Source organism: Neomonachus schauinslandi, chromosome 16 (genome assembly GCF_002201575.2).
Source record: "Neomonachus schauinslandi chromosome 16, ASM220157v2, whole genome shotgun sequence".
NCBI lineage: Eukaryota > Metazoa > Chordata > Mammalia > Carnivora > Phocidae > Neomonachus > Neomonachus schauinslandi.
Window position 1 is genome coordinate 23994255 of NC_058418.1, and position 16021 is coordinate 24010275.

A 16021-nucleotide genomic window follows, 5' to 3' on the forward strand; every position below is an offset into this window, starting at 1 on the left:
ATATATATATATATATATATATATATATATATATATATATATATATAATGGAATATTAGTCATAAAAAAGAATGAGATCTTGCCATCTGCAACAACATGGATGGACCTAGAACATATAATGCCAAGTGAAATAAAGTCAGTCAGAGAAAGACAAATACTGTATGATATCACTCGTATGTGGAATTTACAAAACAAAACAAAACAAAGATAAAAAGAGACCAAAAAAACAAAACTCTTAAATGCAGAGAACAAACTTGGAGTGCTAGAGGAGAGGTGGTTAGGGGATGGGTCAAATAAAGAGGATTAAGAATTCACATATCTGTTAATTTTTTTTTTTTTTAAGTAGGCCCCACACCTAATATGGGGCCTGAACTTATGCCCCTGAATTTAGGAGTTGCATGCTGTACTGACTGAACCCACCAGGTGTCCCCAGTATAGGGATCCTTCTTTCTTTCTTTCCTTTCCTTTCCTTTCCTTTTCTTTCTTTCTTTCTTTCTTTCTTTCTTTCTTTCTTTCTTTCTTTCTTTCTTTCTTTTTCTTTCTTTCTTTTCTTTTCTTTTTCTTTCTTTCTCTCTGTCTCTTTCTTTTTTTTTTTTTAGAGAGGGAGTGGGGAGGGGAGGAAGGAGAGGGAGGAGAGAATATTAAGGGGACTTCATGCTCAGCATGGAGCTCAGTGCGGGTTTGATCTCTCAACTCTGATGTCACTACCTGAGCGGAAATCAAGAGTCAAGACTCTTAACTGACTCAGCCACCCCGGTGCCCCAAGAATACACATGTCTTGACGAGCACTGAGTAATATATAGAATTGTTGAGTCATTGTATTGTACACCTGAAAGTAATATAACACTATATGTTAATTATACTTGAATTAAAAAAAAGTATATTTCAATTAATTAGTCTTACCCATTTCACATTAAAAGATTTAAGATTTAAAGATTATCAACTATAGGTTGGTTTAGATCATTGGGACTTAAATGAACTACAGAAACAGTTTAGGAAACACTGGTTTAGAGGATATACTGTTTTTGAATAGAAGGACTAATCATACACAAAAAATTAAGCTGATATAAGATACTTAATAAACTAAAATCTAGCTCCAGATCACTCGCTGTATAATATCCCCATGCCTCAGTTTCCTCATCTACAAAATGAAGACAATAATAGTTTCTACTTTATAAAGTTGTTGTAATGATGACATTAATATATACAGATCATTTGAATACCTGATTAGAAGTAAGCACTAGAATGCAAGTGTACTTATACATTTCAGAGTATGTTAATAACAAATACTGAAACAAAGAGGACTTTTCTATTAACTTTAGGAAGCTAATTTATACACATTTTTCTATAAGTTTTATGATTTATATGAGGCACATTGAAATATAGAGCAGAATAGTAGCAATCAGGGAAGAAGTCAGTGGAGTAGAGAAATGATTTGTGGGAAAGTTCAATTAAGGCATTAAATTCTGGCAAATACTAAAAATAGGAAAATAAATAGGAAGTTATATTTCAGCTATCATTCAAATTAAGTTCTTAACACTCCAGATTATCAGTCAAATTATAAGAAAGTGGATCTAATTAGAAAAGGTGATTTTTCTACCACCCCCTTCTCTGCTTTTTAATAACCATTTAGTATATTCCAGTGTGAACCCACTGACATTTTCAGTATAAAATATTTGGAGTAAAAGTTTTTCTGTTTACAAAAACTGTAGTAAACTCAGGAAGAACCTTGGGTAAACTTTACCATTAACCCGAGAAAGTGAGGATATTGGAATGTTCCCCGTGAAAAAATACAGAGGCTCCAGCATGTTTTCATGTAACCGAGGTGCCAGCCTTTTAAACTGAATCATTAAGGATTTTATTTCAAGACTCAGAAGATCATTATGTGATGTTCTTTGCTATCTTTTGCATGCAAAATCAATCTTAATTTGTGGCAGGTCCGTTTTATTCAAATGGATGGGAAATGAAGTTTGCCATTTAGATTTGGATGGTGGGTTTTACACATTTAACATTGATCTCCTAATTTTCTATGGGAACTTTACAATTCCCCAAGAGAACTTTAAGCAGTTTTTTCCCCAAACATTTCTGAACTCATATCTCCACAAGCATATTTTGGATGTGTCACATCTGGTGCCAAAAGTGTCTGTTTTGAAACTGCAGGAGAACTGAGCCTCATGGCACTCATTGGCTCGGTGATGGCAATGGTGGTAGGAGGCTGGCAGCCTGCACTTACACATGGGTGGTAGAATGTAGAGCTGCTACTAATCAGGGACTCTTTTTCTATCCCAGAACTATCTGTTCCTAGTTGGATGTGATCTTTACTACTACAATATGCTTGTTATATCCTTAAGCTGTTCCCATAATTTCAGACACCCTGAAATAGTATACAATAATTCCTCCTGTAAGTATTTATACTGCCCTTTGTCTTCTAACTTACTTTGCCTCTCTTTATCTCTGTGCTATAGAGTCTCTTTAGCAGGAGTCAGAAAAAGAGCACAATCTGACTGGTTCCTTGGTGCCTAAGGCCTTGGCCAGCGTGACTGGCTTGATAAATGTTTCTTCCTTTCCTTGCCACGCTGCACACATCCCTTCTAAGCTGTGCCTTAATCAAAGAAGACTTCTGCCTCTGGGCCCCCAATATGCATGCATGTAGTATTTGAGGTCAGAGGCTCCCTCTTCAGCATCCAAGCTCAGCTGTACTTTAATAATTGTAATCTGTGGCTCTGTACAGTTACAGAATAGTTTTTATTTAGGCCACACGGGGAACATATTACTGCCTTTTATACAGGAGAAAGTTAAAGTTTAAAAGGTTTTGTGATTCTCCCCCCAACACACACCTTAAATATTACAAATCACTAGGTAGAAGAGCTAGAACTGGATTCCAGGGGGTTGGCCTCCAAATGGAAAGTTGTTTCAACTATAACATGTTGTACTTTAAAGTTTTAAAAAGTTTCCTTAAATTTGAAATAACAGCAGGGTGTACAATCTTGGTGAAATTTTGGTAAGTTTTAAGGATATCTTTAAGTAATCATTAAAGTTTGATTCAGCTTAATGTTTTAGTCAGTCCCTTGCCGATCTGCCCTTTTCAGCCCCAGGTTTGCTGGTATCTCTTTTAGTTCAAATTCTTTAATTATTTAGTATTTCTTAGATAAACCCCAGAAGTTTTTTGTAAAAAGTGATCTCATTACTTTTATCTGAACCCCATTCTAGCAGCAACCTCACCTTTTTCAGGGCTTTAGTAAAGGGGTCTATTGCTCTAAGCCTACAATGATTCTCTTTTAAAATGTTTCCTAAGTAACCATTCCCAGTTCTCCTGGTTTTTCTGTTGACCCTATTTTCCTCAAGCAACATGTTCCTTTCAGTTTCTGCTAGGGTATCTGGAACTGTATAATTCTCTTTTCTCCTGTTCAGTCTCTAAGCCTTTTGGCAAGTTCCTATACATTTAAAAATCCTCTTATTTGATTTAATTGCATTTTCCTCCATATATAATTTTGGTACATATCTATTGTAGCACTAATTCTTAACCCCCAAAGTTAAATATCCAAGTAGTCTTCTCAACCTCTCCAAGTTTAATTTAGGTATTTTAATCTTAATGTTTCCCCCTCTTCATTTATATAAGGATATTCCTACTCCTCAGGGCTACCTTTGAACTCTTTAAACCAAAACTCTTTAATCTCAAACCTAACCTTGAATTGTTTTGGTTATTGGGAAGCATAAAGGAATACTTTAGTATTTAATAACTTAGTAATGTAGATATATGCCCAAATGGAAAGATAAGTTTTTGAAACATTGATTCCTAAAAAGAACTTTACATTTAACAGCATTATTTCCTTTTTTTACTTTGTTAAGTCTTGTATTTGCAATATAAAGAAGACCATAGAAGCAAAAAATTTAAATGTGATTTTTTTTTCAAGGTTTTTTTTTTGTTATGGTTTTATGTTCTATTCTCTTGGCTTTTCCAAAAAGAAAGCCATCATTAAAATATCAGCTAAGTAACCTTCATAACACCACTTAGTTTGAGAAGCTTTTAGTGTCCATTTTTTTCAATACAGTTCTTGTTATTTAAAGTTACTTTGTCTTTTTAAGTCATTTTGGATCTTCCAGTCACTGAGTTATGATAGAAGCAACTATTCATCCATTGTGCTTCATTTTATGAATTTTTACCCTAATAAACAATTCATGAACATCCATTACAACCTCATTTTTTGGATTCCATGGTGGGTTATAAATCACTTAGTCCAAACCCATCCTTTTTTCTAGCTTGATTTATGTAACAAATCACATTACTACAAGCTATATTCCAAGAAATGTTGCTTTTAGCCCTTTTAAATGAATGTTGAGGTAACACCTTGCAAGAATCAAATTGGTGTATATTCTATTGGTAATATTCCCCTAATATTAATTTATTCATTGGCTAATCATAGACTAACTTAATTTTCTGAGAGTGTCTTGTGCCAGTAAAATATTTTTAATACTTACAACATAATATATTCCATTTGACAATAAAATGTAAATCACATTAGGAATATGTTTGAGTTTCTAAATAGCTTGCTGTTGCCAGAGATTCAAATAACCAGTGGATAGTAAATTAACATATTTGTGAATTTCAAGTAAGTCCAATTATTTAATCAATTGCATTGGGAAAGCAGGTTAAAATGGAAAGAATTGAACATTTACTGTATCCTAGGCACAATGTTTCTTTTGTAATGGTTTATTAAGATAATTTCCAAATTCATCTCTTAACTGTTTTTATGTACCATTGTTGAAGACAGAACCTTGGGCTGGCTACATTATGTATTTCCTTTAGTATAGGCTTTCTTTTGTATTTGCCTTTTGATTAGGTTATTTTCTCTCCATTCTCAAAATTCTGCAAACAATCTTAATAACACATATACCTCACTGTAAAGGGAAGTTTTCTGGTATTTAGTAAGGTTAGATGCATGTAGGTGTTTGTGCATTAAACCACCACATATTCCTCACTTGGACATTATTCCTTTAGGTTCCAGGCCTTGTCATTTCTCTAAAATGTCCTTGGATATGAAAAGAGACCACTGTCCTTGTCTTGAGTACTCTAGCACTACCATGTGAAATATTACGGAATTTGTTTAAAATATGGAAGCATTAAGTACTTACTTTGCTGGTGGTGAAATGCTAGGCTGCAGATTTGAGTAAGTAGGACAATATATTAAACCCAGATTATTGGCTCAATTGTTCTTGAAAACCAGGGTAAAATGGTCAGCATAGATTCTAGTGAAGACATACAAAAATGTGAAGATTTCCTGTGATCAGTGTAATCTATATGAAAAGTCCAACTGTCTTTTTGCAGAATTTGACAAGCTGATCATAAAATTCATATGGAAATGACAATCCAGAAATAAGTCCATACATTTATGGTAGTTGATTTTGATGAAGGTGCAAAGACAATTCAATAGAAAAAGGATAGTTTTTTTCAACAAATGGTGCTGGGGCAACTGGATATCTACAGGCAAAAGAATGAATTTGGATCCCTACTTCACACCATATATAAAAACTAATTGGAAATGGATCAAAGACTTCTTTGTAAGAGCTAAAACTAAAAAACTCTTAGAAGAAAACATAGTTGTAAATCATTGTGACCTTGGATTAGACAAGATCACACTTTAGATGTAACATCTAAAGCACATGCAACCAACAACAACAAAAAGGGTCTCTACAGGTTTTTGTGTGAACAAAAGCTTTCATTTATCTTGGATGAATGCCCAGTAGTACAGTTGGCAGGTAGTTGCTGTTTAGATTTCAAAGAAACTGCAAGACTGTTTGCCAGAGTCCTGAATCATTTTACTTTCCTACCAGCAATGTATGAGCAATACAGTTTGCATCTTTGCCAGCATTTGGTGTTACCATTATTTTTTATTTTAGGTACTCTGATTGGTTTATAGTGGTATCTCATTGTGGTTTTAATTTGCATTTCCTAGTGGATAATGAATGATGTTGGAACTTTTCTTTTTTTTTTTAAAGATTTTATTTATTTATTTGAGAGAGAGAGAGAGAGAGCACATGAGAGGGGGGAGGGTCAGAGGGAGAAGCAGACTCCCTGCTGAGCAGGGAGCCCGATGTGGGACTCGATCCCGGGACTCCAGGATCATGACCTGAGCCGAAGGCAGTCGCTCAACCAACTGAGCCACCCAGGCGCCCTATGTTGGAACTTTTCATCTGCTTATTTGCTATCTGTAAATTCTCTTCAGTGAAGTGACTCTTCATGTTTTTGGCTCATTTTTACTTGGGTTTTTTTTTTTTATTGATTTCTTGATAGTTGTTAATTCTAGATACTAGTCCTTTGTCAGATACGTGTTTTGCAAATATATTGTCCCTGTCTATAGCTTGTCTTTGTATCCTCTTAACAGAATCTGTCACAGAGCAAAAAATTTTAATTTTGATGAAATTCAGTTTATCAGTTTTTCCTTTTATGGGTTGTACCTTTGGTATAAAGTCAGATAACTTTTTGCCTAACCCTGGATCCTTAAGATTTTCTTCAACAACTTGTTTTCCAAAAGTTGTATACTTTTATGTTTTATATTTAATTTTATGATTCATTTTGCATTAATCTTGTATAAGGTTTGATGAGAGTAAGGTTGAAGTTCTTAGTCCTTTTTTCTTTTTTACCTAAGAATGTCCAGTTGTTCCAGCATCATTTGCATTTGTTAAAAAGACTATCATTCCTCCATTGAAATGCCTTTGTGCTCTTGTTAAAAATAAAGTGGGCATATTTGTATCAGTCTGTTTCTGGGTTCTATGTGTTTATCCCTCCACCAATACTACACAGACTTGATGTGCTTGTGATTTTTCTTCTTTAGCCTGTTAATATTATGGTGGATTATATTGATTTTTGATTACTGAACCTGCCCTGTATCCCTGGAATCAACTCTACTTGGTCAGTTATGGTGATAATTCATTTTATATGTTGCTAAATTCTATTTGGTAATTTTTGAAAAGGATTTAATATATATATGGATGAGGGATATTGGTGTATAGTTGTTTTTTGTGTATTGTCTTTGTCTGGTTTTGGTATCAAGGTAATGCTAACTTCATGAAATAAAACCCAAAGTACTTTCTCTCCTGTTTATTGGAAGAGTGTATGTAGAATTGGTGTTAACTTTTTTTAAATGTTTGATAAAATTCTCTAATCAAATCATCTAGGCTTGGAGATTTATTTATTTATTTTTGGCCATTTTAAAGTTATGGATTAAATATCCTTAAAAGTTATAGGGCTATTCAAATGATTTATTTTATATTGGGTAAGTAGTGGTAGTTAGTGCTTTTCTAGGAATTGATTCATTTTTTTCTAAGTTGTCAAATTTATGTATGTAGAATTATTTGTAGTGTTTTCTTATTACCCTTTTGATGTCTACTATGTCAGTAATGATATTTCCTTTTTTATTCCTAATATTGGTCATTACTGTCTTTTGTTTATTTCTTTGACAGCCCTGCTAGTGGTTTATCAACTTTTCATTAGCTTTTCAAAGATCAGTTGTTTCATTGATTTTCTCTGTTATTTTCTGTTTTTATTTTTTTAATTTAAAAAAATTTTTTTATTATGTTAATCACCATACATTACATCATTAGTTTTTGATGTAGTGTTCCATGATTCATTGTTTGCGTATAACACCCAGTGCTCCATACAGTACTTGCCCTCCTTAATACCCATCACCAGGCTAACCCATCCTCCCACCCCCCTCCCCTCTGGAACCCTCAGTTTGTTTCTCAGATTCCATAGTCTCTCATGGTTCGTCTCCTCCTCCGATTCCCCCTCCTTCATTTTTCCCTTCCTGCTATCTTCTTCTTTTTTTTTTTTTAACATATAATGTATTATTTGTTTCAGAGGTACAGGTCTGTGATTCAACAGTCTTACACAATTCACAGCACTCACCATAGCACGTACCCTCCCCAATGTCTATCACCCAGCCACCCCATCCCTCCCACCCCCCACCACTCCAGTGATCCTCAGTTTGTCTCCTGAGATTAAGAATTCCTCCTATCAGTGAGGGCATATGATACATGTCTTTCTTTGATTGACTTATTTCATTCAGCATAAGACCCTCCAGTTCCATCCACGTCGTTGCAAATGGCAAGATCTCATTCCTTTTGATGGCTGCATAATATTCCGTTGTGTATATATATACCACATCTTCTTTATCCATTCATCTGTTGATGGACATCTTGGCTCTTTCCACAGTTTGGCTATTGTGGACATTGCTGCTGTAAACATCGGGGTGCACGTACCCCTTTGGATCCCTACATTTGTATCTTTGGGGTAAATACCCAGTAGTGTAAAAATAGAGCTACTATACGACCCAGCAATTGTTATTTTCTGTTTTTAATGTCATTCATTTCTACTCTTATCTATCTATATTTTTCTGTTTGCTTTGAGTTTATTTTGCTCTTTTTCCAGGGTCTTTATGTTGTAGCTTACATAATTGATTTGAGGCTTTTTTTCTTTTTTCTAGGATATGCATTTAGTGTTATAAATTTCTCTCTCAGCATTGCTTTAGCTGTGCTACACAAGCTTTGATGTTATATTTTCCTTTTTATGTTAAGTATATTTTTTAAATTTCACCTGAGACTTCCTCTTTGACCCATGTGGATTTTGTAGATGGGCATGTATTGTTTTGTTACAAGTGTTGGTAGATTTTCTTGTTGTCTTTCTGTTGTTGATCCTAGTTTGATGCCATTTTAGTCAGAGAACATGTTATGATTTCAGTTCTTTTATATTTTTGAGGTCTTATTTATGGCTAAGATATGATCTGTCTTAGTGTATGTTGATTGGCACTTGAAAAAAAGTTGTACTCAATTCGTATTATGTAGATTTTTATTAGTCAGCTTGAGCTATCGGTAGCTTAAAGAATAGGAATTTATTTATTATAGTTCTGGAGGCTAGAAAGTCCAAGAGCAAGACCAGAGTGCCACCTAATTTGATTCTCTAGTGAGGACTGTCTTTCTGGTTTACAGATAGTTACCTTCTTACTATGTCCTCTCATGGGCAAGAGGGAGAGAGAAAGGAAGATCTCTGATATCTCTTCTTATAGGGATACTAATGCCATCATGAAGGCCACACTCTGATGATCTAATCTAAACCAGATTACCTTCTAAAGGCCTCATATTCAAATATATAAAACTGGAGGTTGGGGCTTCAGTGTATGTGTGTTTGGGGGACATAATTTGGTCCACAGCAGGAATGTTATAAAAATATTGATTAGATTCTGCTGGCTAATGGTTCTTCTATATCCTTTCAAATTTTATGCCTAGTCTTTCTACTAATTGTTGAGAAAGGAGTATTGAGTCTCCAACTATAATTGTGGTTTTGTCTATTTGTCCTTTCAGTTCTATCAATTTTGCTTCACATATTGTGCAGCTCTTTTATTTGGTGCATGTACATTTAAGATTGCAATGTCTTGGGGCGCCTTGGTGGCTCAGTCGTTAAGCGTCTGCCTTTGGCTCAGGTCATGATCCCAGGGTCCTGGGATGGAGCCTGACATGGGGCTCCCTGTTCAGCGGGAAGCCTGCTTCTCCCTCTCCCACTCCCCCTGCTTGTGTTCCCTCTCTCACCGTGTCTCTCTCTGTCAAATAAATAAATAAATCTTTTAAAAAACCTCTGAAACAAGTAATGCAATATATGTTAAGAAAAAAAAAAGAAGAAGGTAGCAGGAGGGGAAGAATGAAGGGGGGGAAATCGGAGGAGGAGACGAACCATGAGAGACGATGGACTCTGAAAAACAAACTGAGGGTTCTAGAGGGGATGGGGGTGGGAGGATGGGTTAGCCTGGTGATGGGTATTGAGGAGGGCACGTTCTGCATGGAGCACTGGGTGTTATGCACAAACAATGAATCATGGAACACTACATCTAAAACTAATGATGTAATGTATGGGGATTAACATAACAATAAAAAAATTAAAAATAAAAAAAACAACAAAAAAACAAAAAAAAGATTGCTCTGTCTTCTTGGTGAATTGACCATTTAATCATTATATAATATCGCTCTCAGTCTCCAGTAATTTTCATTGCTCTGCTGTCTACTTTATCTGATATTAAATAGTCACTCTTGCTTTTTGAAATTAATGTTTGCATGATATTTCTTTTTTTATCCTTTTACTTTCGGTCTGCTTATATTGTTACATTTGAATTGAGTTTCTTATTGGATGATATATAATTGGGTCCTGGTTATTTTTGTTTTTTGATCTTTTTTAAGATTTTATTTTTTTATTTGAGAGAGAGCACAAGCAAGCACAAGTAGGGGGAGGGACAGAAAGAGAGGGAGAAGCAGACTTCCTGCTGAGCAGGGAGCCCGATGTTTTTCAGAGTCCCATCGTCTCTCATGGTTCGTCTCCTCCTCCGATTTCCCCCCCTTCATTCTTCCCCTCCTGCTACCTTCTTCTTTTTTTTTCTTAACATATATTGCATTACTTGTTTCAGAGGTTTTTTAAAAGATTTATTTATTTATTTGACAGAGAGAGACACGGTGAGAGAGGGAACACAAGCAGGGGGAGTGGGAGAGGGAGAAGCAGGCTTCCCGCTGAACAGGGAGCCCCATGTCAGCCCAGTTCAGCCTGAACTGAAGGCAGATGCTTAACCAGCTGAGCCACTCAGGCACCCTGGGTCATATTTTTAAATCAACTCTGCCAGTTTTTCTTTTAATTGATATAGTTAGATCCTACTGATATTTTTGGGGTTAAGTCTGCCATTTTATTTCTGTTTTGTGTTTATTCTCTCTGTTTTTCATTTCTCTCTTTTTCTTTTTCTACCTTCCTGTGGGTTCTTGAACATTTTTTAGAGTTCCATTTTGATATATGTATATTGGATTTGAATGTATCTTTTTGTGTAGTTTTTTAGTGGTTGCTGTAGATATTACATTATTTATACACAACAGGTCAGCTTATTGATTTCATCATTGTACCAGTTGGAGGGAAATAGAGAATTACCCTTGCCCATCTATAATATAATTATCTTAAATATTTCTTCCCCATACATTTAGAACCACAGTTTTACAACTTTTGCTGTAACTATTACACATAATTTATAAAATGTAAGAGGAGAAGAAAAGCCTGTTATATTTACCCATATTTTTGCTTACCATATTCTTTCTTCCTTTTTGATTGTTCCAAGGTTGTTGTTTTCTTTCCCTCTTTCGTCTTATCATTTCCTTTCTGTTTTGAGAACTTATTTTAGTCACACTTTTAGAGTAGATCTGCTGGTGACAGATCTCTTATTTTTCTTTTATCTGAGAATGTCTTGCTCAGCTAGATAGGTAAATTGATAGATGATAGATAAAAGAATGTGTTTACGCATGTAAAATTCTGGGTTGACAGTTCTTTTCTTTTAGTGCTTGAAAACTTTCATGCCACATCTTTTTAGCCTTCATGGTTTCTTATAAGTCACTCTTATTCATTTGGTTTTCCTTCTATAGGTCAGGTGTTTTTTTCTGGCTACTTTCAAGATTTTTTTTTACAAGATTTTTTATTTTTAACTGATCTCCACACCCAACCTGGGGCTTAAAATCATGACCCTGAGCTCACTCCACCCCCTGAGCCAACCAGGTGCCTCTTTTTTAAGATTTTTAATTTGTATTAGTTTTCAAAACTTATGATGTGTCCTAGCATGGATATTTTTATTTTATTCTGTTTGAGTTAGCTGCTTGAATCTGTAGCTTTTGTCTTTTGCTAATTGGGAAGTTCTCTACCATTATTTCAAGTACTTTTTTTAGCCCTGCCCTCTTTCTCCTCTCCTTCATGGAGTCCAGTGACATGAATGTTAGATGTCCCACTGGCCCCTGAGGCTCTCTTCATTTTTTTTTTAACAGTCTGTTTTCTCTCTTTTGCTCAGATTGGATAATTTTTATTATTTTATCTTCTAATTTAGTTATTTTTTCTTCTGTCTTTTCCATTCTGCCATCAATCCTGTCTATTGAGCTTTTTTCTTTGATTATTGTATTTTTCAATTCTAACAGTTTTGCTGAGACTATCCATTTCTTAGCTGAGGCTTTTTATCTTTTTATATGTTTCACTCATATTCATAATTGCTCAATGAAGCATTTTTATCATGGCTGCTTTAAAATTTTGTCCCATAATTCTAACATCTTTTTCATTTCAGTGTTAGGATTTATTGATTGTCTTTTTCATTCAGCCGGAGATCTTTCTGTTTTTAGATATGATGAGTGATTTTTTTTATTGAGACATGGACATTTAGGTATTATATTATAAGGCCCTGAATCTTTTTTTTTTAACTTTTTACTTTAACTGTATTTTATTGATACCACTCTGGTAGGGGCAGGGGACGGGAGCATCACTGTTATTGCCAGGTGAGAATGTATTGCCGGGTTTTTTGTTGACACCCAAGATGGAGATTCTTTGTTACTTCTGGGTCTGGGTGGGATGTATATTTCCCCGGTAGGCCTCCACTGATAACCTCCCTAGCTGGAAAGGATAGGAATGCTTCATTACTTATTCCCAGTTGGCCTCCACTTACATGATAGGGAAAGGGTGTAGTCTCCTTACAGCTGGGCATTAGTGAAAGTCCTGACTGTCCATTGGACCTCCCCTGATGCCATCCCAGCAGGACAAGGAGGTTCATTTCAATACTGATGGGTAGGAGTGGAAATCTAGGCTCTCCGTGTGATCTTCACAGTATGAGGAGGGGAGACTTCTTACCACCCATTGGGAATGAAAGGTCTTGGCTTCTTCCTTGGACTTTTGTGACACCATCATAGCTGGGAGGATTGGTGAATGGGTATGGTTCCTCATTATAGACTCTGGAATGTAAAAGTCTAGGTTTTCCACTCAGCCTTTATAAGACTAGAATGGTTTTTGTCTAAAAGTTTTCTGTTTTGCTAGGCTGCCCTTTTCCTGGTCCTTTGGCTAGAAAGAGCAGGCTTTTGTTGGGGCTTTTTGTGTATGCACCTACTGGCATTCCTAGTTGTTGGCTTCTTTATCTTTAAGTCTGTTATATATGAGGCAAAAAGGAAACTCAGAGTGTTTACCACGGTGTTGTTCCTAGAATCTTGAGGTTCTTAGCCAGTCTGCCTTATTTCCATTTTCTGAGCCTTTTTATGTTGCTTACATAGTGTCCAAGGTTTTTAGTTATATTTAGTGAGAGGCATCCATGTATTTCAAAATAAATTTCCCACCTTTTTCCATTCTTTCAGAATAAGTTTCCCTATTCTGTAATAAAAGTAGTGCTTATGATGACATGAATAACTCAGAACAGTGGTTCTCAAATTTAAAGCACATTCAAGCACCTAGAGGGCTTTTAACACTGATTGTCAGATCCCACTCCCAGAGAGGAGTGAGAACTGGCATTTCTAGTAAGTTTCCAGGGAATGCTGCTGCTCTGGGGACCACACTTTTGTAATGACTGCCTTAAAGAAATGCTTGATTCTTTAAAGAAATGATGATAGACCATGATTTTCAAAAGATATTAATGGCACATGCAGTTGCTTTAAGTAAAAACAAAAAGATTGCGATAAGTATAATAAACTAGATATTTGATCTAAAATATTTAAAGGTTATATTTAAAGGTTGACATTTATAAGATGACAGTGTCACACTTTTTTTCAGATTTTATTTTATTTTAAAGATTTTATTTATTTGTCAGAGAGAGAGAGAGAGAAGCACAAGCATGGGGAGCGGCAGGCAGAGGGAGAAGCAGGCTCCCTGCTGAGCAAGGATTCCGATGCGGGACTTGATCCCAGGACCCTGGGATCATGACCTGAGCCGAAGGCAGATACTTAACCGACTGAGGCACCCAGTGTCCCGACAGTGTCACATTTTTAATGAAATTGAGATCTTCCCATTTTTCAGCACTATTGTATATGGCATTTGAGCGGCCAAAGGAGTACACATTTTATACAAAGAGAAGAATATGGCAAAAAATGAGAGGTGTGGTGATCAGTTGTTCTTTGAGTATAAAATAATGCCTATTTCATTGGACCCTAAGCTAAGAATGTCAGGAAAGCTCTGTTAAATTGATCTGAACTAAAGATGCCCAACCTGGTTATTACTGAGTACATGTCATCATAATACACCTTCCTCTAAAGTTCTTTTTTTTTTTCCTTGAGTTACTGAATATAAATGATACTGGGATTAAAATTACTCTCATCAATAGTATGACCATTTGTCTAGATCAAGGTGAACTTAGAAATATTTTTCCCAAAAGATCACTAACCATAAAAAAGAAAAATTAAAATAGTGAAATGTCAGATTAAAGTCTCTTACACATTATTTTTCTCATGGAAGTTGTTATAAGTGTTAATAAAAAAACTTGCTTGTGAATATTCATTAGATAATGGTTCTTATTTTGTAGCCAGACATCAGAATTCTAAAGTATTTCCTTTTCTCTTTTAGCTCTGTTGGCTTAGCAAAAGCAGCTCTAGAAGCAATTAATGGATTCAACCTCTTTGGCAACCAGGTAAAAAAAAAAAAAAAAAACACAACAGGAATATCAACAACAAATTGATTATTTTGTTGAATTGCATGATTAATTAATTTGGCCATTCATTTATGGAGTCATTCCTTATGATCAAAGAATGTCTGAAATTTATGTAGCAGCTCATGGTTGACCAACGTTTCCTTTGAGTAAGTTTGCCAGTTAAATTATATTTTTCTAACTAAAAAAGCATTGCTTAATTTAAAAATAGCTTTTGATAAAGAATTCTCATTTTCTTTGTTCAGTAGCTTTTCCCTCAAGTCTCTTGTTGAACTTTCACATTTTTATTTCTCTCTCCCTCTTTTTTTTTTAAGTAAACTCTAGGGGTGCCTGGGTGGCTCAGTCGTTGGGCATCTGCCTTTGGCTCAGGTCGTGATCCCGGGGTCCTGGGATCCAGCCCCGCATCGGGCTCCCTGCTCAGCGGGAGGCCTGCTTCTCCCTCTCCCACTCCCCCTGCTTGTGTTCCTGCTCTCACTCTCTCTCTCTGTCAAATAAATAAATAAAATCTTAAAAAAAAAACATATATATATATATATATATATATAAAGTAAACTCTATGCCCATCATGGGGCTTGAACTAACAACCCCAAGATCAAGAATTGCATGCTTTACCAACTGAGGCAGCCAAGCACTCTGTTTTCACATTTTTAAATATTCCTGACATTACAAACCATATATTTTCTTTGTCAGTTCCCATGTTGATTTCAATTTAATGTATATCAATGTGTATCTCATGCAGAGGGGAATTTGTGTAATATGTGCAGCCAAAGAATTGGAAACTTTGATCCTAGCTTTACCCTCAGCTACCTGTAATTTTATGTCTAAATCTCTTTTTCTTTGGGATAAAAAGGAAACCCTGAGGGTTGCCTTAAATTTTCATAAGATGTTTAACGATGTTTCATAAGATGTTTCTGCACCTAATCAAGTGACCATGGACTGGGTTGTCAATGGAAGGCAATAATATGTAGGAATACAGGTTACTTTTCTGAATCAAGGAGTAGGCTAATTTTCTGTAGCAATTTTTGTGGATTTCTAAGATGGGAGGGTAAAGGAAGTTTCCAACTGATATTGTAAATAACCCTAAGCTGTTAAAATGCTAAGTCAGTGAAGATAAATTTTAAGAACTTACGCAGATCTGCAAAATGTGGCATGGTTTCTATTATGGCAGTTATAATACTATGCACCTGAAGTCTTGAATTTAAGAAAGTTCAAGTTGGAGTATAGTAGCAAACTGCCTCTCTTCCCCTCCCTATATACACAAACTGTCCTTTCCTCTCACTCCAATTTCCTCTGGAGGATGGCTTCTGATTATATCCAGGACATGAAGAATGAAGAATAAGCACAGACATGAAGAGATCGGGAAGAGGGGAGCAGCACCTCATTCTGGTTCCCAAGAGGTGACTCTAAATCACCCACTCCCATACTCCTATTCTTCTCTCAAGACCTCTGGCTGGAGAAATGGAGGGATCAGAGCTTGTGGGGACTTAGGGGTTTTTGAGCCAATTGAAAATCATGAATATTAATATTAGACGTCTCCTGGAGAGTCTTCCTTCCTCTGGCACTGATTC

General features: G+C 35.6%; 1 protein-coding gene across 3 annotated transcripts in view; it reads left to right on the top strand.

Moving 5' to 3' along the window:
• Nucleotides 1-16021, top strand: part of PHKB (phosphorylase kinase regulatory subunit beta) — a 300058-nt gene that overhangs the window by 144918 nt on the left and 139119 nt on the right. For all 3 annotated transcript variants that reach the window (XM_021705835.2, XM_021705837.2, XM_021705836.2), the window contains one exon: nucleotides 14372-14435. In XM_021705835.2, the coding sequence (XP_021561510.1) occupies nucleotides 14372-14435 (64 nt within the window). The remainder of the gene's footprint in view (nucleotides 1-14371; nucleotides 14436-16021) is intronic.